This window comes from Oncorhynchus clarkii, chromosome 23 (genome assembly GCF_045791955.1).
Source record: "Oncorhynchus clarkii lewisi isolate Uvic-CL-2024 chromosome 23, UVic_Ocla_1.0, whole genome shotgun sequence".
NCBI lineage: Eukaryota > Metazoa > Chordata > Actinopteri > Salmoniformes > Salmonidae > Oncorhynchus > Oncorhynchus clarkii.
This window is the reverse complement of record NC_092169.1, coordinates 28,815,812-28,843,035: the sequence shown is the minus strand read 5'-3', so window position 1 is coordinate 28,843,035 and position 27,224 is coordinate 28,815,812. Positions and strand designations below refer to the sequence as shown.

General features: G+C 41.4%; 1 protein-coding gene across 1 annotated transcript in view; it reads right to left on the bottom strand.

The window, feature by feature from the left end:
- LOC139381146 (ribosomal protein S6 kinase alpha-2-like) overlaps nucleotides 1-22,811 on the bottom strand; it is a 45,137-nt gene extending 22,326 nt beyond the window's left edge. Inside the window, exons 1-5 of the mRNA XM_071124491.1 lie at nucleotides 22,318-22,811; nucleotides 5,963-6,079; nucleotides 5,766-5,847; nucleotides 4,827-4,907; nucleotides 3,777-3,856 (exon numbers count right to left, since the gene is read on the bottom strand). Of these exons, the coding sequence (XP_070980592.1) occupies nucleotides 3,777-3,856; nucleotides 4,827-4,907; nucleotides 5,766-5,847; nucleotides 5,963-6,079; nucleotides 22,318-22,416 (459 nt within the window). The 5' untranslated portion in view covers nucleotides 22,417-22,811. The remainder of the gene's footprint in view (nucleotides 1-3,776; nucleotides 3,857-4,826; nucleotides 4,908-5,765; nucleotides 5,848-5,962; nucleotides 6,080-22,317) is intronic.
- Between the last annotated feature and the right edge of the window lie 4,413 nt (nucleotides 22,812-27,224).

The window sequence follows — 27,224 nt, the reverse complement described above, 5'->3', positions numbered from 1 at the left end:
CCAACGAGAGCGTACAGGTCGCAATGGTGGGTAGTGTATGGGGCTTTGGTGAAAAACGGATGGCACTGTGATAGACTGCATCCAGTTTGTTGAGTAGAGTGTTGGAGGCTATTTTATAGATGACTTCACCGAAGTCGAGGATCGGTAGGATGGTCAGTTTTACGAGGGTATGTTTGACAGCATGAGTGAAGGATGCTTTGTTGCGATATAGGAAGCCGATTCTATTTTTAATTTTGGATAGAAGATGCTTAATGTGAGTCTTGAAGGAGAGTTTACAGTCTAACCAGACACCCAGGTATTTGTAGTTGTCCACGTATTCTAAGTCAGAGTCGTCCAGAGTAGTGATGCTGGACGGGCGAGCAAGTGCGGGCAGCGATCGATTGAAAAGCATGCATTTAGTTTTACTTGCATTTAAGAGCAGTTGGAGGCCACGGAAGGAGAGTTGTATGGCATTGAAGCTCGTCTGGAGGTTAGTTAACACAGTGTCCAAGGCGGGGCCAGAAGTATACAGAATCGTGTCGTCTGCGTAGAGGTGGATCAGAGAATCACCAGCAGCAAGAGCAACATCATTGATGTATACAGAAAAGAGAGTCAGCCCGAGAATTGAACCCTGTGGCACACCCATAGAGACTGTCAGAGGTCCAGACAACAGGCCCTCCGATTTGACACACTGAACTCTATCAGAGAAGTAGTTGGTAACCAGGTGAGGCAATCATTTGAGAAACCAAGGCTGTCGAGTCTGCCAATAAGAATGTTGTGATTGACAGAGTCGAAAGCCTTGGCCAGGTCGATGAATACGGCTGCACAGTAATGTCTCTTATGATGTCGTTTAGAACCTTGAGCGTGGCTGAGGTGCACCCATGACCAGCTCTGAAACCAGATTGCATAGCAGAGAAGGTATGGTGGGATTCGAAATGGTCAGTAATCTGTTTGTTAACTTGGCTTTCGAAGACCTTAGAAAGACAGGGTAGGATAGATATAGGTCTGTAGCAGTTTGGGTCTAGAGTGTCACCCCTTTTGAAGAGGGGGATGACCACGGCAGCTTTCCAATCTTTGGGAATCTCAGACGATACGAAAGAGAGGTTGAACAGGCTAGTAATAGGGGTTACAACAATTTTGGCAGATAATTTTAGAAAGAGAGGGTCCAGATTGTCTAGCCCGGCTGATTTGTAGGGGTCCAGATTTTACAGCTCTTTCAGAACATTGGCTATCTGGATTTGGGTAAAGGAGAAATGGTGGGGGCTTTGCCGGGTTGCTGTGGAGGGTGCCGGGCAGTTGACCGGGGTAGGGGTAGCCATGTGGAAAGCATGGCCAGCCGTAGAGAAATGCTTTTTGAAATTCTCAATTATAGTGGATTTATCAGTGGTTACAGTGTTTCCTAGCCTCAGAGCAGTGGGCAGCTGTGAGGAGGTGCTCTTATTCTCCATGGACTTTACAGTGTCCTATAACTTTTTTGAGTTGGTACTACAGCATGCACATTTCTGTTTGAAAAAGCTTGCCTTAGCTTTTCTAACTGCCTGTGTATATTTGTTCCTAACTTCCCTGAAAAGTTGCATATCACGGGGGCTATTCGATGCTAATGCAGAACGCCACAGGATGTTTTTGTGCTGGTCAAGGGCAGACAAGTATTGCGTGAACCAAGGACTATATCTATTTCTAGTTCTACATTTTTTGAGAGGGGCATGCTTATTTAAGATGGTGAGGAAGGCACTTTTAAAGAACAGCCAGGCATCATCTACTGACGGGATGAGGTCAATGTCATTCCAGGTTACCCCGGCCAGGTCGATTAGAAAGGCCTGCTCGCAGAAGTGTTTCAGGGAGCGTTTGACAGTGATGAGGGACTTTGAGACAAGTCTCTGAATGTCCTTGAGTGGCCCAGCCAGAGCCCGCCTTGAACCCAATCAAACATTTCTGGAGAGACGCTCCCCATCCAACCTGACAGAGCTTGAGAGTATCTGTACAGAAGAATGGGAGAAACTCCCCAAATACAGGTGTGTCAAGCTTGTAGCATCATACCCAAGAAGACTCGAGGTAATCGCTGCCAAAGGTGCTTCAACAAAGTACTGAGTAAAGGGTCTGAATACTTATGTAATTGTGATATTTCAGTTTTATTGTTTACATTTTTTGCAAACATTTCTAAAAACCTGTTTTTGCTTTGTCATTATGGGGTGTAAATTGATGAGGGGGAAAAACTATTTAATACATTTTAGAACAAGGCTGGAACGTAACAAAATGTAGAAAAAGTCACGGGGTCTGAATACCTTCCGAATGCACTGTATATGATACATGCATCTTAGTTCATCATGGAGTAAACTAGCATGTTAAATATGATCATTGTTCGTTACAAACACAAACTATTGCAATCCACATAGCTTGGCGTATTGCCAATTAATGAGTTTAAAAAAAGTATGGTGTGATGAAACAATCTGCAGTTGTTAGCTGAATGTCCCAAAGGAACTCTGAGTCAATGGTTTCATCAATTGAGTCGTTATCTATAATTTCTTCATAATAGCAGTATTACAATACAGGCTATTGAAGGGGTGACTCGAATTTTGACTCGAGGGCCACATTGGGATTTCGAAAGGGGGCCACCGTTTTTGGGGGAACGATTTTCTTGCCAAAATAATTTTGCAGGCCAGATAAAGGGCAGTTATTTCTACATAATTTATATCTAGTTTTAGATGTTCAAATGTGACCTGGAGTGTTATTTAACCCAAAATAATCATTCCCCCCCCAACCCTGGGTTAGTTACTTGGATTCAGGAGTAATTAATCAATGGAAAGAAGGATATATTGTAATCTGACTGATGAGGTCTGGGCTGTTCATTGACAGTGAGCACTTAAATGTTTGCATCGAAAGCCCATGCTAGACATACCACACAAGCCATTATGTCTGTGGTTTGAAAGAAACCTGTGCTGGTAATTGGAAGTGAGTACTTGAAAGAGCTACACTTTATTACTGAAGTAGCCTACTTATTTCAACTCACTATGAATGCATGGACATTCAGAGATGCTGAAGTACAAGATTAAAGCCAAACCAATTAGGAATGAACATTTGCAACATAGGGACCTATTCCTGATGGGGTCTGGTCAATGGCAGGGTGTTTATACATATCGATTGAATCAGTGGGGAGGACGGACCTATTTTTAGTCACAGAATGAGCCCTGAAGCTTTGTAACGCGCACCTGTGATGAATGAAAGTCCTACTTGGCTCAAGCTCTGAAATCACTTCACAGGAAAGCGAGCTATGGTGGTGGCAGAGAGGCAGTTATAGATTGGTCATTGTGCTGCACAGTGATGGGCCCCAAAGTGGCATGATGAATCAGTGTACTACTAAGAAGTGTCAAAGATCCATTAATAGCTTGGCATTGAACATCAAAACAGATTTTCATGAGGACAGAATACCATTCATCTACAGCTCTTTTGGAATGTGCTTGTTTGTTGCTGTTGTCAATAAAGGCAAACAAATCTAAAGAGATAGTTCAAGGATCATGAAGGGTTTGGAAGGGTTTTTACCTGGGAGGGTTTTTACTCTATAAGCCAAATTACCAATTGCTGTTGAGTTGACCAATAAAAAAAAAAGTAACAGCACGCAAATTGAGAATGCCTCGAAATATACTGTACCTATTCAATCAAAAAGGGACATTTGTACCAAGAAAACAAATGATTGGAAATAAAAGTATACATTTTTTTAACTTATGCATGTGGTGATTGAATGTATTAATAAAACAGTGAATGAGCAGTAAGCCATCACAGTGAGTAACATGATGACTGACCTCTTTAGAAAGCCGTGTGAAGAGGTCTCCCCCTCTGAGGAAGTCTAGAATCAGATACAGCTTCCCCTCCGTCTGAAAGGCTGGGCCATAAAAACAACATAAATGGTCACGCAAAATACATATTCTCCTTCGCTCATGACATGCAATAAAATGAAAACACTTCAAAGTGCAAGAGGCGTCACTACAGTTCATGGTTCGATTGCAGGCTGTATCACATCTGGCCATGATTGGGAGTCCCATAGGGCGGCGCACAATTGGCCCAGTGTCGTCCGGGTTTGACCAGGGTAGGCCATCATTGTAAATAAGAATTTGTTCTTAAATGACTTGCCTAGTTAAATAAAGGTTAAATAAATAAAATGTAAAAAATGACAATGAGGCTCAGAGACGATTTGGCAGTTTTAAAGCCAATTTCATGCACTTCTACACATTTAGCTATCATATGCTATCTGGGGGGCCCACAACCAGGGGGCCCACAACCCAAAATAAATCAATTTGGTTGGGTACCACCTGGAGTTCGGGGGGCCCCGGGGCATGTGCCCTATGTGCCCGTTCAGTAATCCGGCTCTCCTTAAAAGGTACATGTCATGGCAAATCTTTTTTTCCAGGTATAATTTTGATATTATGGTTTTCTCGTGTATTCCTATCATCTGCTTTGTTGAGTGCATCCGTTTGCCTGGGGCTGCTGAGGCAATACTCAGAGCATGCTAATAAATAAGGAGGTAAGGTGCTTTGAGACGGAGTGATGGCTTACGCTGTCTGAAGGGCTCCAGACGTCACTGAAATGTTTAGAGGGACGTGCCAAGCCTTATAAAACGCTTGGAGAGTTATTCAATGCAAGAACCTACTCCATTTGATATCACAATGTGTTTCTGCCTGCTGCCTAATGGCAGAACCATTCCAACAACTGATGGCTAAAGACAATCTCGTCACATAATTATTTGGCTGTCTTAACAAGAGGGTTTTCATGTCTCAATGTTTGTTGTATGTATGTGTGCCAGTCAGAACATGGTTACATGGAAGAGAAAGACGGCACTTGGGAAATACGCTCACCATAATGGAGTTTGACTATGAAGGGGTGGTTGACTTCAGCCAGAATGTCTCTCTCCATTTTGGACCGCACCCGATCCCGAACTGAAAAACAGACAAAGCTTATCAAAATGGTGGTAATGAATTGAGATACTTGTAGAATTGAACAGATGTGGACAAAAGCTATACATATACAATCCATTAGAGTTGGGCCGGTATCCGACGATACTGTATAAAATACCTCAGGTACATGTATGAATTTCTATACTGTCAAAACTGTTGATACTATGAAAATCTGTAAACCACTCAACCATGCATATGGAACTTCTCCCTCACTAGTCAGCCACTTACCTAATCAGTGCATTGGGAATGTCATCGCATAATCGAGACAGAGTGAGCTAATGCAATGACTTGCTGCATTATGCTCATCTATCTGCATTACCTAAGCCTTCTCCCTATGTCACCTGAGAAATGGAGGTCAGCTACTTCATTATCAATAATAATCAAAATCATAATCCCCTCAAGCACCTGTGCTGCAATGCAGAATATTATGCCAGCTTCCTCTTGCAATGGCTCTCTGCTTTGCAGAGGACATTCCTGCAGCTGTGCCTGTATTATGTAAGCCAGGAGAACATCATCTCCATTTCCTGAGACAGGGCCAAAAGGCTGCATTTCATTATCCAGCGCAGATTTTTTTTTTATGTAAAGCGTTTGACTGAGATTTGTTGAGTACAGGAAACGTAAGATGTTTTTGACTGAGATTTGATGAATATAGGAAACGTGAGATGTTTAAAAAAAATAATATGAATATATATTTTATTACTTATGCCGGAAAACCAGTTTGGCTGGATAGGGAATTAAATCATACCGATATCATGTCTGTTTACTGTAATAATATTACGCTCTTAGTGAGATTGGTCCGATGAAAAACATACCACTCTTCGAAAGTATCAGAATAAGTACCTTTTAGCGTTGCTTTCCTTAACACTTTCATGGCATAAAGCTGTCCTCTGTCAGAGCCTTTGATTTTTCTCACCAGGAACACCTATGGAGGAGATTAATATCAAATTGAACAGTAGAGGAAATGTGACGAATGCATAGTACATACAGTAGGTGTAACATAGACGCGAACACCTTAATTCAGGTAGCTATATGTTTACCTTTCCATAGGAGCCTTGGCCTAGCACTTTCAGCAGCTCAAACTGGGAGGGGTCTGCCTTTTCAAAGCCCTCTTTGGTGTGCTGGCTGATGTCGATCTCTTTCAGGATGCCATCGTCCTGCAGGGAAACAGATGGCCCTCATATCAAATCAATCACGTGATTATAGGAATACCAAGAACACCCATGTCGTTCCAGAGACACAGGGAGAGCCAGAGAGGGGGATTTAGTCAGATGTCCAACCTAGAGAAGTCAAATTTGATCAGTGCAAACGGAGACTACTCAACATAATCATGAATTGAGATGTTACAGCTAGTATCATGAGTATACAAGTATCAGAGGAAACTCAGCATTATTACATCGAAGGATAGAACCAGTCAGTAGTCTATCCTGTTCCCCTCTTATCAGGGGAGATTAGTGTGGCCATGTTTTGCTTGAGTGGGGCTATGTGGCTGCCAAACGGGAGATCTTAAAAGGGAACACTCCGGCTATTAATGCTGTCTTCATGACGTGCCTCTGAAATATGCCGACCAGGCATGTGAGAGTCCTGCCCTGACCGTCGCTGATTGATGCAGAATCTGCCATGCTGACACAGCAGAGAGCATGGTTAAACCTGTTTATCTCCCTCAATGCATGCAAGTACAACAAACAGTTACATAACCCTTTGCATACAATATATAATTGGGATGAAATAAAAAGGATGCTTTTCAAATCCATATGCTGATTTGTCCCTTATGGTTTACGTTAACCTATAACTTCTCCTTCACTATATCATGTTGAACACAGCATTGAATAGGAAGAAAATCATGTATCATGTAGCTGAAGAATCAATGGGTTAAGGATGGCCTCTGTAGGGGCTCTAGAAAATAAAGGCAAATAAATCAAACAATGGGATTAAATGCTCTGTAGCTATCCAAGGTGTCAGTCCCATGGGCTTTTTATATTTCCAAACCTCTAACACCGCAACAGTCCGCTGTCTAAAAGTGAACAAAGAAATGAGTCACGATGCCTTGTACAAACAGTGATACTCCACAGTAACCGGTACACCATCCATTAATATTAAACTGTGCAAAAAAATAAAACATCCCTTTTTCAGGACTTGGTCTTTCAAAGATAATTCGTAAAAATCCAAATAACTTCACAGAACTTCATTGTAAAGTGTTTAAACACTGTTTCCCATGCTTGTTCAATGAACCATAAACAATTAATGAGCATGCACCTGTGGAACGGTCGTTAAGACACTAACAGCTTACAGACGGTAGGCAATTAAGGTCACAATTATGAAAACTTAGGACACTAAAGAGGCCTTTCTACTGACTCTGAAAAACACCAAAAGAAAGATGCCCAGCGTCCCTGCTCATCTGTGTGAACGTGTCTTAGGCATGCTGCAAGGAAGCATGAGGACTGCAGATGTGGCCAGGGCAATAAATTGAAATGTCCGTATAGTGAGACGCCTAAGACAGCGCTACAGGGAGACAGGACGGACAGCTGATCGCAGTGGCAGACCACGTGTAACATCACCTTCACAGGATCGGTACATCCGAACATCACACCTGCGGTTCAGGTACAGGATGGCAGCAACAACTGCCCGAGTTACACCAGGAACGCACAATCCCTCCATCAGTGTTCACACTGTCCGCAAATAGGCTGAGAGAGACTGGACTGAGGGCTTATATACCTGTTGTAGGGCAGGTCCTCACCAGACATCACAGGCAACAACGTAGCCTATGGGCACAAACCAGACAGGAATGGACCAGACAGGACTGGCAAAAAGTGTTCTTCACTGACGAGTCGGGGTTCTCTCTCACCAGGGGTGATGGTCGGATTCACGTTTATCGTCGAAGGAATGAGCATTACACCATGGCCTGTACTCTGGAGCAGGATCGATTTGGAGGTGGAGGGTCCGTCATGGTCTGGGGCAGTGTGTCACAGCATCATCGGACTGAGCTTGTTGTCATTGCAGGCAATCTCACTGCTGTGCGTTACAGGGAAGACATCCTCCTCTCTCATGTGGTACCCTTACTGCAAGCTCATCTTGACATGACCCTCCAGCATGACAATGCCACCAGCCATACTGCCCTCTCTGTGCGTGATTTCCTGCAAGACAGGCATGTCAGTGTTCTGCCATGGCCAGCGAAGAGCCCGGATCTCAATCCCATTGAGCACATCTGGGACCTGTTGGATCGGAGGGTGAGGGCTAGGTCCAATAGGTTTACTATTCCAAATGTCCGGGAACTTACAGGTGCCTTGGTGGAAGAGTGGGGTAACATCTCACAGCAAGAACTGGAAAATATGGTGCAGTCCATGATGAGGAGATGCACTGCAGTACTTAATGCAGCTGGTGGCCACACCAAATACTGACTGTTACTTTTGATTTTGTTCAGGGACACATTATTCCATTTCTGTTAGTCACATGTCTGTGGAACTTGTTCAGTTTATGTCTCAGTTGTTGAATCTTGTTATGTTCATACAAATATTTACACATGTTAAGTTTGCTGAAAATAAACAAGGTTGACGGTGAGGACTTTCTTTTTTTGCTGAGTTTAGTTAAAGTATCAGTTTTGTTTTCCAAACGAGGCCTTTTTTTAAAAATAGAATAATTGGAAGAAAACTATACCATTTTAGATTACAGAGAATTGCTTTATTATCCTAAAGATCAAACTAATGTTAAGTCTGTGGGGAATAAAAAAAATAAAATAAAAAACATTACTACTACACATCAGAAAGAAAGCAAGAATGGATTTAGCTCAGTTCCACTTAACAGCCTTTCACATTATTCTAAAATACTGGAATGGAAAAGAAAACATTTACCTGTGGAGGGAGTCTACTTGGTAGTACTAGTAGATTGTCACAGTACCCAATCAGTCTGTTGTTAAATCAGTCTTTTTAAAAAGACACCAGTGCAGATTATCTTATTGAATCAAAATAATAAACAACCCTTGTCCAACTATTACTCTTTACTAATAAACATGGATGACAGAGGAAATGCATAGTGTATTCTGAACACCAAGATTTGTTATCTGGGTCAACAGCTGTTGATGGTGTGTAATTTCAAGATAATCTCTTTGATTGAAAAAGTCAACTTGACAAAATGTCTCAGTCGGTTGGAAAATGGTGCAATACAATAATTTTGGGTATGATTCCTGCATGGGCCATTCAGCTATTTGACCATGACTTCATGTTTATGCATCCCAATGGTAGCTTGGTAGTTATACTGTCAACTCTGATAGCAGCTATACCAGTTTACTATTCCAAACCATCATCATCATGAATTCCGTGCATGCCGTTTGTAAAGGCTGATCATTCTGTGCATGCTGTTTGTAAAGGCTGATGACCTACAGTATACTGTACTTTCCAAGTCAAAGTAGGAATTTAGTTAAATGTTACCACAGCAGTTCATCTCTCCCCTTAATAATCTCAGTATCATGGCGTAAAGCAGTCAAACAGGGATTTAGATAAACAATAACACAAACATACAAATGGTCTGATTGACTGCCATCTGTCTGATGAGTCTACCTGACTTAGTACCAGATTCTCCCTCAAGAAAACTACCCTTAATTTCATGGTCTTGGGTAAACTATACCTAACTCCCACAAGGGTTTGTCTTCATCCAAATAAAGTATTAATGACTACAACAATATAATGAAAATCACTTTGCGATGCAAAACAGCATCATTGTCTTGTGAGATTAATGATACAGACAGAATAACTCAAGAGGCAATCATGGAGTAAAATACCCCATTGTCACAAGCGCTCAGATATCTAAATCCATCAGGTATTGTTTTGAAAATGGTTTCCATATATGTATTTGTATGCATTATATTAATCATGCTTAGCATGCCTCAGTGTATTGCTGATGTGCAATATTAAATCCCCTACGTCTAGCGTGCAATACTAAATCCCCTACGTCTAGCGTGCAATACTAAATCCCCTACGTCTAGCGTGCAATACTAAATCCCCTACGTCTAGCGTGCAATATGAAATCCCCTACGTCTAGCGTGCAATATTAAATCCCCTTTGTCCAGTGTGTGATGTGAATGTCTGTTTCCTGGTGAAGGGATTGGGGTTTGGTACATGATGACTACATATTATCTCAGAGAGGCTGGTCTGTCTGAACATCTTGCTATGAGACACTCAGGAAGGATTACAAAAGAGATGTCAAAGTGAATGTGATTTCTACTGATAACTGCACACAGCATTCTGTAAGACAAACAGTCACAAGCAGTGACATGTCTATAACTCCCCAGCAATGTTCATACAAACAGTACCATTCACTAACACTTTGAGCCCAACAAGTCTGAAAACATTTGCACCGAATACAACAGTGAAATGCTTACATTACAAGCCCTTAACCAACAATGCAGTTAAGAAACAATTGTGTGAAGATAGATATAGATATTTTTTTAAATAGATAAATAAAAAATTATTAAAAGAGCAACAATAAAATAACAGTAACAAGGCTATATACAGGACGGTACTGGTACACAGAGTCAACGTGTGGGGGCACAGGTTAGTCGAGGTAATTGAGGTGCATGCTATACAGAGAAATATGTTGTGAGTGGGGTAACAGCCTCAATTTGTCGGGGCATGGCCTCTACAAGGTGTCGAAAGCGTTCCACAGGGATGCTGGCCCATGTTAAATCCAATGCTTCCCACAGTTGTGTCAAGTTGGCTGGATGTCCTATGAGTGGTGGATTGATATACATGAGAAACTGTTGAGTGTTAAATACCCAGCAGCGTTGGGTGCGCCTGGCCGGTGCGCCTGGTACCTACTACCATACCCCGTTCAAAGACACTTAAATATTTTGTCTTGCCCATTCACAATCCATGTCTCAATTGTTTCAAGGCTGAAAACCTCAAAAAAGGATCACCTAAAAAATTTCACCTAAAATGACATACCCAAATCTAACTGCCTGTAGATCAGGACCTGAAACAAGGATATCCAAATTATTAATACCATTTGAAAGGAAAAGTGTAGAAGTCAGTTCCTACATTTGAAAATAAAAATTTCTTTTATCAAACAAAACTGTTACATTTTGTGTCTGGGATCCCCAGGATGACAAATCAGAGCAAGATTACTGAATGTAAGTAGATTATTTACCTTCAGAGGTGAATATATCAAAACAGTTGCTATGATAAAAGTTTGCTGTGCACTCTCCTCAAACAATAGGATGGTCTTTTTTCACTGGAATAGCTACTGTAAAATTGGACAGTGCAGTTAGATTAACAAGAATTTAAGCATTCTGCACATATAAAATGCATATGTCCTGGAAAGATGGCTGTTACTTAAAACGTCATTCTAGTCACAGAGCACGTTAGCAACAACCGTCCAGGTATAGGGACACCGATCCCGTAGAGGTTAAAAATAATTTGTTAGCCTGTCTCCTCCCCTTCATGTACACTAAAGTGAAGTGGATTTAACAAGTGACATCAATAAGGGATCATGGCTTTCACCTGGATTCACCTGGTCAGTCTGTCATGGAAAGAGCAGATGTTCTTAATGTTTTGTAGACAGTGTAGTATATCGTTTTGTATCGTACAGAGTTCCACACATAGTAATTTAATAGGATATCTGTGGTTCCACCACTTTAGAAGGCATTCCAACTATGCAGGAATACCTTGTGCCTTTAACCATCGCACAGTATTCAGCACCATGGATAGCGTTGCGATCAATTTGACATTTTGAATGGACAAAAGACTAATCGTCGATTCAGCACCACAGCTGCTGAACAGTGCCATGCCCAGGTAGCTTTGCAATGTGGCGAAGAAAAAGGTGAAGATTGCAATCACCTGGTTGGGTTTGACATGTTCGTCTACTGTTCCAATTCCCATTCCCCCCAAAACTTACAATTGTAAAACTAGGCCTAGAGAATACGTTTCAGATCTTGGTTTCATGCTTAAATATTTCAGTCCAAATCTAATAAAGAATTAATAATTTGAAAGGGTCAATCTGCAGTTCAAACAATAAAGCACTCATCCGGCCACCGTTGTGGGTAAACAGCTTACTGATGGGGCTGGAGAAATGTAACCTCTCTCAAATTCATAGACTGGGATATAAATGCAAGGACTGACCATCCATTTGATCAATACGATAATTTTAACCATGTTTTGAAGCTATACAATGTTTGTTTACAGTCAAAGGTCCCACATATGCTGAACACTTGTTGGCTGATTTTCCTTCACTCTGCAGTCCAACTCCATCCATAACCATGTCAACTGGGTTGAGGTTGGGTGACTGTGGAGGCCAGGTCATCTGATGCAGCACAATCACTCTCCTTCTTGGTCAAATAGCCCTTACACAGCCTGGAGGTGTGTTTTGGGTCATTGTCCTGTTGAAAAACAAATAATGGTCCCACTAAGTGCAAACCAGATGGGGATGGCGTAACGCTGCAGAATGCGGTTGTAGCTCTGCTGGTTAAGTGTGCCTTGAATTCTAAATAAATCACAGTGTCACCAGCAAAGCACCCCCATACCATCACACCACCTCCTCCATGTTTCATGGTGGGAACCACAAATGCAGAGTTCATCCGTTCACCTACTCCGCGTCTCACAAAGACACGGTGGCTGGAACCAAAACTCTCAAATTGACTCAGACCAAAAGCACAGATTTCCACCTGTCTAATGTCCATTGCTCGTGTTTCTTGACCCAAGCAAGTCTCTTCTTATTATTGATGTCCTTTAGTAGTGGTTTCTTTGCAGCAATTTGACTATGAAGGCCTGATTCACACCATCTCCTCTGAACAGTTGATGTTGAGATGTGTCTGTTACTTGAACTCTGTAGCATTTAGTTGGGTTGCAATTTCTGAGGCTGGTAACGCTAATGAACTTATCCTCGGCAGCAGAGGTAACTTTGGGTCTTCCTTTCTTGTGGCGGTCCTCATGAGAGCCAGTTTCATCATAGCGCTTGATGCTTTTTGCAACTGCACTTGAAGAAACCTTCAAAGTCCTTGACATTTTCCAGATTGACTGACCTTCATGTCTTATAGTAATAATGGACTGTCGTTTCTCTTTGCTTTTTTGAGCTGTTTTTGTCATAATATGGACTTGGTCTTTTATCAAATAGGGCTATGTCCTGTATACCACCCCTACCTTGTCACAACAAAACTGATTGGCTCAAACTCATTAAGGAAAGAAATTCCACAAATTAACTTAACAAGGCAAACCTGTTAATTGAAATGCATTTCTGGTGACTACCTCATGAACCTGGTTGAGAGAATACCAAGAGTGTGCAAAGCTGTTATCAAGGCAAAAGGTGGCTACTTTGAAGAATCTCAAATATAAAATATATTTAGATTTGTTTAAGACTTTTTTTGTTACTACATGATTCCATGTGTTATTTAATAGTTTTGATGTGTCGACTATTATTCTACAATATAGAAAATAGTAAAAATAAAGAAAAAACCCTTTAATGAGTAGGTGTCCAAACATTTGATTGGTACTACACTGCTCAAAAAAATAAAGGGAACACTAAAATAACACATCCTAGATCTGAATGAATGAAATATTCTTAAATACTTTTTTCTTTACATAGTTGAATGTGCTGACAACAAAATCACAAAAATTATCAATGGAAATCAAATTTATCAACCCATGGAGGTCTGGATTTGGAGTCACACTCAAAATTAAAGTGGAAAACCACACTACAGGCTGATCCAACTTTGATGTAATGTCCTTAAAACAAGTCAAAATGAGGCTCAGTAGTGTGTGTGGCCTCCACATCCCTGTATGGCATGCCTACAACGCCTGGGCATGCTCCTGATGAGGTGGCGGATGGTCTCCTGAGGGATCTCCTCCCAGACCTGGACTAAAGCATCCGCCAACTCCTGGACAGTCTGTGGTGCAACGTGGCGTTGGTGGATGGAGCGAGACATGATGTCCCAGATGTGCTCAATTGGATTCTGGTCTGGGGAACAGGCAGGCCAGTCCATAGCATCAATGCCTTCCTCTTGCAGGAACTGCTGACACACTCCAGCCACATGAGGTCTAGCATTGTCTTGCATTAGGAGGAACCCAGGGCCAACCGCACCAGCATATGGTCTCACAAGGGGTCTGAGGATCTCATCTCGGTACCTAATGGCAGGCAGGCTACCTCTGGCGAGCACATAGAGGGCTGTGCCCCCCCCCAAAGAAATGCCACCCCACTCCATGACTGCCAAACCGGTCATGCTGGAGGATGTGGAACTGGGAAGTGGTCTGTGGTCACCACCTGCAGAACCATTCCTTTATTGGGGGTGTCTTGCTAATTGCCTATAATTTCCACCTGTTGTCTATTCCATTTGCACAACAGCATGTGAAATGTATTGTCAATCAGTGTTGCTTCCTAAGTGGACAGTTTGATTTCACAGAAGTGTGATTGACTTGGAGTTACATTGTGTTGTTTAAGTGTTCCCTTTATTTTTTTGAGCAGTGTATATATAAACATTGCTTTTCCTCAGATAACTTGGGTCGCCAAATAAAAATCACCCGCAAGCTGTATTTGGTATTGGAGAAACTTGGTTTCGGGAAAAATCCATTTGAATGCAATCACTTTTTGCAGTCGTGGAAAAATTACTCAAGTATGACAATTGGGTACAAGTAAAGATATCTTAATAGAAAATGACTCAAGTAAAAGTGAAAGTCACCCAGTAAAATAGTGCTTGAGTAAAAGTATAAAAGTATTTGGTTTTAAATATACTTAAGTATCAAAAGTAAATATAATTGCAAAAATGTACTTAAGTATCAAAAGTAAAAGTATAAATCACTTCAAATTGCTTATATTAAGCAAAGCAGACAGAACAATTGTTTTTTTTATTTATGGATAGCCAGGGGCACACTACAACAGTCAGACTTCATTTATAAACGAAGCATGTGTGTTTCGCGAGTCCGTCAGATCAGAGGCAGTAGGGATGACCAGGGATGTTCTCTTGATAAGTGCATGAATTGGACCATTTTCCTGTCTTGCTTTTGGGAGTCAGGGAAAATGTACAAAGTCAAATGTACATTATTTTCTTTAGGAATGTAGTGAAGTAAAAATAAAAGTTGTTAAAAAATATAAAATGGTAAAGTACAGATACCCCAAAAAACGACTTAAGTAGTACATTAAAGTATTTTTTACCTAAACACCACTGACTTTTTCACAGCATCCCTTTTGATTTAAAATATAACTTTGCATACATGTTTGCCCATTGAAGAAGTTGTCAGATCGTTACTTTTTGGACCTGAATGCCAAACATTCAGGAGCTAAAGGTGCTCAAAGTTGACTCATTTTGCATACCCCACCCTACCATGAGACATCCATGTCTTCGTCACTGGAAAAGATAAACGGTTGAGTTTGATATAATTTGAAAGCTTACAACAGGGTTGTCAAACTATTTAAAATGTCGTGATAAAAAAAATTCAATAAAGTCAATTATCGTAAAACGTGTGAACAAAATAAAACAAATCATATTAGCATACGTTGTAGCTTAGACCCTATTATACATAATCTGAGATTTTTGTGTTGTGTCCACCATCGGTTGAGACACAACATGCTCTTGAATACAGGGAGGGTGTCATTTTAATCAGAAACATAATTCATAGAACGGACCAGTCCCTTAGGACCACTGGAATTGATCTGGTCCACCATTGACATTTTAATTTAATTGAAATTGTAACTTCTAAATTACTACCACAAAGATGGCCGCCGGTCCACTCACCGTCGAATGTCAACTCATGTCCATTCTATTATCTACTGAACAAAAATAAAAAACACAACATGCAACAATTTCAATGATTTTACCGAGTTACAGATCAAATAAGGAAATCAGTCCATTTAAATAAATTCATTAGGCCACAATCTCTGCATTTCACATGACTGGGCAGGGGCGCAGCAATGGGTGGGCATAGGCCCACCCACTTGGGAGCCAGGTCCACCCATTGGGGACTGGCTGAATGCGTTTTTCCCCACAAAATGGCTTTATAACAGTCAGAAATACTCCTCAGTTTCATCACCTGCCTGTGAGGTTGGTCTCAGACGATCCCGCAGGTGAAGAAGCCAGTGTGGAGGTCCTGGGCTGGCGTGGTTACACGTGGTCTGCGGTTAGACGTACTACCAAATTCTCGAAATTGGTGTCTTATGGTAGAGAAATGGACATACAATTATCTGGCAACAGCTCTGGTGGACATTTCTGCAGTCAGAATGCCAATTGCACAAATCTGTGGCATTGTGTTGTGTGACAAAACTGCACATTTTAGAATGGCCTTTGTAATGATCATGCTGTTAAGTCAGATTCTTGATATGCCACACCTGTCAGGTGGATGGATTATCTTGGCAAAGGAGAAATTTTCACTAACACGGACGCAAACAAATTTGAGAGAAATAATCTTCTTGTGTGTATTGAAAATGTCTGGGATATTTTATTTCAGCTCATGAAACCAACACTTTACATGTTGCGTTTATATTTTTCTTTAATATACATTACATTTCTATGATTAATAGGTTTCCTATGGAGAATTGACAGTATCATTTAAAACAGATATTCCCATTCAAGTCAACATTTTCTGATGTCTGGACCTCAAACTTTTGATGTACCATTTGAAAGTTAAAATTTCAAATTGTTTTCCTATTTTAGTACATTTATCAGCCAAAACATGGCATCTACCCTGTTTTCAAGAGCATGTTGTGTCTCAACCAATGGCGGGCACAACACAAAACCCTCAGATGATGTAAAATAGAGTCTAAGCTACCACATTTGCAAGAGTAGAGTAGATGAGTTGTTAGATCATTGACATTAAAGGTAAAAAAAAAAATCTAGAAATTATCAAATCGTTTGACAACCCTGTTTGTAAGCTTTTAAATGCTTACAAAAATGATGCCGGAAGAAATAGCAGCCGTTTTACAGGCGCCTAACCAAGTGTGCTATTATGTGTTTTTTCTTGCGTTATTTGTAACTTATTTTGTACATAATGTTTCTGCCACCGTATCTTACGGGAAAAAAGAGCTTCTGGATATCAGGACATCGATCATTCACCTCGGATTAGACCAAGATTTTTTCTTCAACAAGCAGGACAGACAGTGGGGCAAAAAAGTATTTAGTCAGCCACCAATTGTGCAAGTTCTCCCACTTAAAAAAATGAGAGAGGCCTGTAATTTTCATCATAGGTACACTTCAACTATGACAGACAAAATTAGAAGAAAAAAATCCTGAAATTCACATTGTAGGATTTTTAATGAATTTATTTGCAAATTATGGTGGAAAATAAGTATTTGGTCACCTACAAACAAGCAAGATTTCTGGCTCTCACAGACCTGTAACTTCTTCTTTAAGAGGTTCCTCTGTCCTCCACTCGTTACCTGTATTAACGGCACCTGTTTGAACTTGTTATCAGTATAAAAGACACCTGTCCACAACCTCAAACAGTCACACTCCAACCTCCACTATGGCGATGACCAAAGAGCTGTCAAAGGACACCAGAAACAAAATTGTAGACCTGCACCAGGCTGGGAAGACTGACTCTGCAATAGGTAAGCAGCTTGGTTTGAAGAAATCAACTGTGGGAGCAGTTATTAGGAAATGGAAGACATACAAGACCACTGATAATCTCCCTCGCAAGATCTCACCCCGTGGGGTCAAAATTATCACAAGAACGGTGAGCAAAAATCCCAGAACCACACGGGGGGACCTAGTGAATGACCTACAGAGAGCTGGGACCAAAGTAACAAAGCCTACCAACAGTAACACTACGCCGCCAGGGACTCAAATCCTGCAGTGCCAGACGTGTCCCCCTGCTTAAGCCAGTACATGTCCAGGCCCATCTGAAGTTTGCTAGAGAGCATTTTGATGATCCAGAAGAAGATTGGGAGAATGTCATATGGTCAGATGAAACCAAAATAGAACTTTTTGGTAACTCAACTCGTCGTCTTTGGAGGACAAAGAATGCTGAGTTGCATCCAAAGAACACCATACCTACTGTGAAGCATGGGGGTGGAAACATCATGCTTTGGGACTGTTTTTCTGCAAAGGGACCAGGACGACTGATCCGTGTAAAGGAAAGAATGAATGGGGCCATGTATCGTGAGATTTTGAGTGAAAACCTCCTTCCATCAGCAAGGGCATTGAAGATGAAACGTGGCTGGGTCTTTCAGCATGACAATGATCCCAAACACACCGCCCGGGCAACAAAGGAGTGGCTTCGTAAGAAGCATTTCAAGGTCCTGGAGTGGCCTAGCCAGTCTCCAGATCTCAACCCCATAGAAAATCTTTGGAGGGAGTTGAAAGTCCGTGAGGCCCAGCAACAGCCCCAAAACATCACTGCTCTAGAGGAGATCTGCATGGAGGAATGGGCCAAAATACCAGCAACAGTGTGTGAAAACCTTGTGAAGAATTACAGAAAACGTTTGAACTCTGTCATTGCCAACAAAGGGTACATAACATAGTATTGAGATAAACTTTTGTTTTTGACCAAATACTTATTTTCCACCATAATTTGCAAATAAATTCATTAAAAATCCTACAATGTGATTTTCTGGATTTTTTTTTCTCATTTTGTCTGTCATAGTTGAAGTGTACCTATGATGAAAATGACAGGCCTCTCATCTTTTTAAGTGGGAGAACTTGCACAATTGGTGGCTGACTAAATACTTTTTTGCCCCACTGTATAGGATGTACTTCACACACCCGACAAGGCCAAAATCTCCGTCAATGGCAAGAGAAAGAGACGCAGGTACAGAGGACACAGAGTGGGGTGCCTCGTAAGGATCTGCCGATGGCGAGTGGGAAATCTGCCTTCACCGTCAGTATTACTTGCCAACATACAATCATTGGACAATAAATTAGACGAGGTACGATCAAGAATATCCTACCAACGGGACATCAAAAACTGTAACATCTTATGTTTCACAGAATTATGGCTGAATGGCGACAAGGATATTCAGTTTGCGGATTATATGCTGCACCGGCTAGATAGAACAGCACACTCCAGTAAAATGTGTGTGTGTGGGGGGGGGGGGGGGGGGTCTGTGCATATTTGTAAACAACAGCGGGTGCACAAAATCTAAAGAAGACTCTAGATTTTGCTCGCCTGAAGTAGAGTATCTCATGATAAGCTGTAGACCACACTATTTGCCAAGAGTTACCTATATTTTTTGTGGCTTTTTATTTACAACCACAGACAGATACTGGCACTAAGACCGCACTCAGTCAGCTGTATAAGGAAATAAGCAAACAGGAAACTGCTCACCCAGAGGCGGCGCTCCTAGTGGCCGGGTACTTTAATGCAGGGAAACTTAAATCAGTCGTAACTCATTTCTATCAGCGTGTTAAATGCACAACCCGAGGGGGAAAAAAATATAGATCACCTGTACTCCATACACAGAGTCGCATACAAAGCTCTCCCTCACCCTCCATTTCTCAAATCTGACCACAATGCTATCCTCCCAATTCCTGCTTACAAGCAAAAAAAATAAAGCAGGAAGCACCAGTTACTCTGTCCATAAAAAAGTGGTCAGATGAAACAGATTCTAAACTACAGGACTTTTTTGCTAGCACAGACTGGAATATGTTCCGGGATTCTTCCGATGGCATTGAGGAGTACACCACATCAGTCACTGGCTTTAACAATAAGTGCATCAAGGATGTCGTCCCCACAGTTACTGTATGTACATACCCCAACCATGGATTACAGGCACGGAAGCCATTGATTACAGGCAACATTCGCACTAAGCTACAGGGTAGAGCCGCCGCTTTCAAGGTGTGGGACTCTAACCCGGAAGCTTATAAGAAATCCTGCTATGCCCCAAGATGAACCATCAAATAGGCAAAGCGCCTATACAGGACTAAGATTGAATCGTACTACACCGGCTCCGACGCTCATCTTATGTGGCAGTGCCTGCAAACTACTACAGGCTACAAAGGGAAGCACAGCTGAGAGCTGCCCAGTGACACAAGCCTACCAGACAAGCTAAATCACTTTTATGCTCGCTTCGAGGCAAGCAACACTGAGGCATGTATGAGAGCATCAGCTGTTCCGGACGACTGTGTGAACACACTCTCCATAGCCGATGTGAGTAAGACCTTTAAACAGGTCAACATTCACAAGGCCGCGGGACCAGACGGATTACCAGGATGTGTGCTCCGGGCATGTGCTGACCAACTGGCTGGTGTCTTCACTGACATTTTCAAAATGTCCCTGATTGAGTCTGAAATACCAACATGTTTCAAGCAGACCAACATAGTCCCTGTGCCCAAGAACACAAAGGTAACCTGCCTAAATGACTACAGACCCGTAGCACTCACGTCCGTAGCCATGAAGTGCTTTGAAAGGTTGGTAAAAGGCTCACATTAACACCATTATCCCAGAACTCCTAGACCCACTCCAACTTGCATACCGCCAAACAGATCCACAGATGATGCAATTTCAATTGCACTCGACACTACCCTTTCCCACCTGGACAAAAGGAACCCCTACGTGAGAATGCTATTCATTGACTACAGCTCAGCGTTCAACCCCATAGTGCCCTCAAAGCTCATCACTAAGCTAAGGATCCTGAGACTAAACACCTCCCTCTGCAACTGGATCCTGGACTTCGTGACGGGCCGCCCCCAGGTGGTGTGGGAAGGTAGCAACACATCCGCCATGCTGATCCTCAACACTGGAGCCCCTCAGGGGTGCGTGCTCAGTCTCCTCATGTACTCCTGTTCACCCATGACTGCGTGGCCAGGCACGACTTCAACACCATCATTAAGTTTGCAGACGACACAACAGTGGTAGGCCTGATCACCAACAACAACGAGACAGCCTATAGGGAGGAGGTCAGAGACCTGGCCGGGTGGTGCCAGAATAAAAACCTATCCCTAAATGTAACCAAGACTAAGGAGATGATTGTGGACTACAGGAAAAGGAGGACCGAGCACGCCCCCATTCTCATCGACGGGGCTGTAGTTGAGCAGGTTGACAGCTTCAAGTTTCTTAGTGTCCACATCACCAACAAACTAGAATGTTCCAAGCACACCAAGACAGTCTTGAAGAGGGCACGACAAAGCCTATTCCCCCTCAGGAACTAAAAGGATTTGGCATGGCTCCTCAGATCCTGAAAAGGTTCTACAGCTGCAACATCGAGAGCATCCTGACTGGTATGGCAACTGCTTGGCCTCTGACCGCAAGGCACTACAGAGGGTAGTGCGCACGGCCCAGTACATCACTGGAGCTAAACTGCCTGCCATCCAGGACCACTACACCAGGCGGTGTCAGAGGAAGGCCCTAAAAATTGTCAAAGACCCCAGCCATAAACTGTTCTCCCTGCTACCGCAGGGCAAGAAGTAACGGAGCGCCAAGTCTATGACCAAAAGGCTTCTCAACAGCTTTTACCCCAAGCCATAAGACTCCTGAACAGGTAATCAAATGGCTAACTGGACTATTTGCATTGACTATTTGCACTGTCTTTTTACAGTTGTTTTTATTTCTTTACTTATATATTGTTCACCTAATACCTTTTTTTTTTGTACTTACAATTGCACTGTTGGTTAGGGCCTGTAAGTAAACATTTCACTGTAAGGTCTACACATGCGGTCTACACAGGCGCACATGACAAATAAACCATTTATCTTTTCCAGTGGTTGAATAGATGGATATCTCATGGTGTGGGTATAAAAAAAAGGGGCCAAATTTGAGCACTTTTATATATCTCTTTTGGTTTTCAGATCTAAAAAGTTACTTTCTGAGCACAATGGGCAAATATGTAAGGAAGGTTTCGTTAAAAAAAGGGGGGGGGGGGGGGGTGCTGCCAAAATGTGAATGAATTCAAATGGGTTTACCCTTTAGTAAAAGTATGTTATTTATTTTTGTATAGCATAAGATCAAATCAACCAATCAAATGAGAAGCAAAAACACAGGTAAGGAAACAAACAATTCTGAAAATCAATCTGCAAAAGAGCATTCTGGGAAATATGATTTGAGCAAACATGAATTTGTAATTTTACTCAAGTTTATTCAAATTCAGCTCACTTCTAGCAGTTTGTTGTGTAAACAACACATTAGCAAAACATTATTTACCTTTTCAATTACACTCAAACTCACAGATTATCGTTGATTACGCCATTAGTTGAATTGTTTTTTTTGTGTGCGTGTAATACTATGCTAGACAGAATTAAACATGATTTTTTATGAAAATGTTGTGCAATGGTAGTCTACAAAGCTTGTCAAAATGCTGAAATTGTACTGGTAAGTGTAGCCTAATATCGGGTAACAAACAAGACCAACACAAGGTACCACAACAGCCTACCACAACATATTTGAGTGACAGCAGTCAGTGGCAGCTGAATCACACCTTTAGCAAACAAGTATTCTGCGTTATGGCACACACAGCCACAAAGTAGTTGGGCAGTAAACAACAATACACTTACCTCTAATCTGCAGAGGTTCGAGTTTTTGGACCGTGACTTCTTCTGAAGGTAGACGGAAAACCATCTCCTAACTGTAAATTTCTGCATGTTCGTGTCCATTGTGTGCCCCGCTTCAGATCTGCATTGTCAGTCTGTCTTTGCTCAACACCTAAATCCAGATCAGTACACAACAATAGAGAAGGATTTAGTTTCCTCCCAGCCACTCTCTTCTAATCCACTTCCTATATGGCAGATAAACAACAACCAGGAAAACCAGCGATTTGGTCACTGTTGACACCACTGCAGTGTCCGTCCGTCCTTGCTACAGCGCAATTCTTTGATATGCACAAGTATTTCGCTACACCCGCAATAACATCTGCTAAACACGTGTATGTGACCAATACGATTTGATTTGATTTGACAGTGCCATCCAAGCAGCAGTGATTCTGGCGATTACGGTCCTCAGCACCCGCCGCTATCCCTTTTGTCCCGCTGAATCAGCACGGTGCAGTCATGCAATGTGAAGCAAGCGAGGGCTCCCCTCCTCCCCAACATTCAGCTTCTTCTTTTCGCGCCCAATCAAACAGGACTCTCACCGTTGGAAGTACAGAACTCCCCCTTCTCTGACAACAGAGAGCAACTAATCCACATGTTCATGATACACCCCTACCTCATGTGGATATCAAGAAGGGTGGACACAGACTCAGAGAGCAGCATGCAATGTTGGTGTGGCATGTTAGGGATGCATGGATCACAGGTGAATGTTGTGGTGTTTTTAAGGCTGTGTTTACACAGGTAGCCCAAACATGTACATCCTCCCACCCTCAGAATAAATTAAGGTTGGAGGCTGATTAGGTGTCTGCTTCAGACAAGGATCAGCTAAAAGGAAATCAGATTTTAAACATTGATGCCATATTTATAATTCTATAAAATATATCCAACTAATTGTACAATAAAGTGAGGGAATTATTTCCACTGATGTCCTATTTTAACATAAATACATATACAATTACATGGATACAGACACATTAGAGATACCCGATAGAAACGTTATACTGTTCACACATTAACCAGCTTTTGACATTCGTTTTATAAGTTGTTATGGTTGGTATGGGTTTGAGTTGCTGTGGTAGTTTCCACTCAACAGCACCAGTATATAAACATGTTCTTACCACATACTCTTATTTAAAACAGTGCATTTTAGAGAATCTGGCTATGGTTTTATACTGGTGGACATCTCTAACAAATGAAAAATAGTTGGACAGAAGCTAGGGGACTGAACCTGTGATAATTCTGTAGACCAGACCAAGTGTAATTAATACTACTCATTTTTTCCACAGATAGCCAGCCTATCTGGTTCAAATGCGCGACCTTCAGATGCTATGAGGGGGGAGTTTAAGTACAATTCTTACAAGCTTGTTTTGGCTGATTTGTAGTTTATTCTTTAGATGTTTGGGGCTGCTGGTGAACCATGATGTGCAGTCATAATCAAAGTGACACTGGACTAGAACACTTGCCGTGCATCTTAACTGTGTCTATAGCTAGGTTTCCATCCAACTGGCAAAATATTTTCATGCCAACATTCTAAAATCTGTATAAAAACAATATGCACATTTGCCGTCAAATTGAGTCTGTGTGTAAATAGGTAGTGCGCATAAAAATGACTTTTGCGGTTAAATTCCCAGGTACTGATCATGTTGCTTAGGTATAGTGAATGTGCCCACTCTGGTATTTGCACATGCGCTCTAGTCAACCGCGCATAGATACAGTGCGGGTATAGCCTACATGATGAGATTATTATGGACAAAGGTGCGAGAATTTTTTATTGTCAAACGGCAGTCAAGCATTGATCATCATGTCACCAGAATAAGACCCTCAATATTTATTGAAAGGAGCATCAAGCTCATCACCGTGGACTTTCACCACCCTGTGAAGTTAATCATAATTAATTTAATCTGTAAGAAATTGCATGCTTTCCCATGATGTTGTGACATTTCTTTATCCAAAATGTACGTTACTTACATAAAGGTTGGATGGAAACCTAGTTAATGTCAAGCCATTTTGAGGGTGCTGGAATTATATTTTGGATGAACGTGCCCATGCCTACATCAGACTTTTGCAGTAGCCTAATAATATTACAATACTGTGACTGGTTGTGTTTATGCTACATATAAAAGGTAATACATTTTAAAAGTTAAATGACAAATATTTAGGCTATATTGAAGCGTTAGGTGCTAGGTGTGTGAGGAATATCCGCCCAGATTGGAGGAGGAAGAGCCTTCTCACTTGAAAACAATGATGCAATTATTCATAGCATTGTGGTGTTGTCGGCTAGTCTAGGTAGGATAATTGTATTGTCCCTAAACAAGATCAATAGGGGAGCTTTTTGAGCTGAATGTCTCATGTGTTGACTGTTCTTTCAAGCACAATGATGCACCTGGCCTCCCCGCTACCTATCAAACTATTCCTATTTGTTCTTGTGGATTCATATTGAACATTGATGCAGCTTTGAATGCTTGTATGTGTGGTATGATTGATAGTTAGCCTATTGCAGATCTGGACAAATGATCCTCCTACCACTATTGTCACTAAGAATGGTGGACAGAGGGCAGGATAGATACTTACTATCGGGGAGGTGCATGCAAGCAGATGAGGAAATTTGGCTAGGATGTAAGAAATTATATAGAGTAACCCTTGCAAATGAGCGACTGTTAACCTGGGAAAAAACGCACTACCCTCCACGGTGCCCAATAAAAAGAAACACAACTGCCCCAAAGCAAAAATAAATAAATCAAGTTAGACAACCCTCCCCTTTTTTTGACCACTCACCAACCCCAGTAAACTAATGGTGTTTTCTAATGCAATAAATAGACCTCTGAACCTTTCCCCTATTACTACCTGTCAGGGCAAGGAGATTGAGGTTGTAACCTCATATAAATATCTTGGAATTTTAATTGATGACGGCCTCTCTATTAAATTGCATATTCAACAACTTACAAAAAAATTGAAGCTGAAATTGGGATTTTATTTTAGGAATAAGGCCTGTTTTTCTTTTGAAGCCAGAAGGAGGCTAGTATCAGCTACATTTATGCCTTTACTAGACTATGGGGATATTTTATATATGAATGCTTCTGCTCAGTGATTGAGACCAATTGACACCTTTTACCATGCAGCTTTGAGATTTATTTTAAACTGCAAAACCCTTACACACCACTGTACTTTGTATACCAGGGTTGGCTGGCCTTCTCTAGTCACTCGTAGGCTCAGTCACTGATATACTTTTATTTACAAAGCCATTTTGGGTTTACCACCTTTTTATTTGTGCATTTTTGTTCAGAAGTGTGGTGGGTACTCTCTTCGTTCGCTGGACTTTATCCTGCTAACTGTTCCAAATGTCCGAACTGAATTTGGTAAAAGGGCTTTTATGTACTCTGCGCCATCGTCTTGGAACACCTTACAAAATACTTTTAAACTGGAAGAACTTGTTCCGATTGGTGTTTTTAAATCACTGATGAAGGATTTTGAGGCTGATTCCCTGACCTGTCAATGTTTTTAATTTGCTGTTTTATACTCTTGTGAATTCAATGGTTTTTACTAGATTACTTGTAGTTTTTCATGTTGTCTGTCTAATTTTTTTGTAATGACTTGGTGCTGCCTATCTTGGCCAGGGCGCTCTTGAAAAATATATTTTAATCTCAATGAGCCCTTCCTGGTTAAATAAAGGTTAAAAAATAAAAACTTTTTTATTTTGAACTGTCCCCAGGAAGATGATTAAGATCAAATGCAAACAACCTTTACAAAATTAGAATGCCGGTAAATCACTAATTTGAAATGTATAACCCATGTACTCAATTGAAATGTACAATCAATCTTGCTAGTGTGCATTGAGAATCCTAACGACCTCTTAGGAGTAGCTCATTATATAATGTACTTTAGTTTATCAATATGGGAGCCATTATGAGGAGAACTCCATTAGGCCTACCATCTAACCCCATGACCTCTGCCTATACTGTAGAGGGTCGTCACAGCACAGCTACAAATACATAAACAACTTTGAATAGGTTTACTGTGTAGAGATTGTTAATGAAATGATGCACACACTTAGCTAGTTTATGCAATGATGTATTAGGCCTACAATACAGTGAAAGTATCTTTGTAACTGGTTAAAGTGGTACCTAAGCCAATGCTTTGTACAAATGGACAAATCTGATGTTGCAGAGCCACACTGAAACCTTCAGATATAACATATTTTTCTCCTTCTGCATGTGCAGCTTAGAGGTAGTGAGGTGAGAAATACCCATTGCAGTGGATCAGATTTTTTTTCACACTCAAATGTTCCACATTCATCAGAGCATGCTTACAGTATATGAACATCCAGACATAGCTTATGTCAGGGACTGTTGGGAATAGATTGCACTTGTACCAGTACATTCAAACAGTGGTAACAGTTGTTACCAGACCTATAGGGACGCTTGCTTCTGTTCTCACAAAGGGGACAATGCCTCTAAGAATAACAAGCTTATAATTAGCAATGACCCAGTCCCAGACTCACCAGGTCATCCATCGTCTGATCTAAGCCTGATCCAGAGGCTATGGGGAGGACAGGACACCAGACCAGACGTTGTCAGGGGGAATAAACAACTTTTCATACACCTGTAAGTTTAAGATAATGACATTTTCACCAAATCTTGTGAAAAACATAATTGGGACAAATGTGTCACTATTTTCCAGAAGTCTCTACAGTTGTTTGTTTAAAGCAGAGCAGTACTTTTATAGTTGTTAAAAGGCCTGCATACACTGTATGTGGTGAATCTTCAGTAAATGTGAACATTTCCATAATACCTCATTCCTTTGGACAACACAAGGCATGTGGGACAGACTGAAATTTATTACACCCTGTTGGGTTTTGAATTCCTAAACAAGACTGC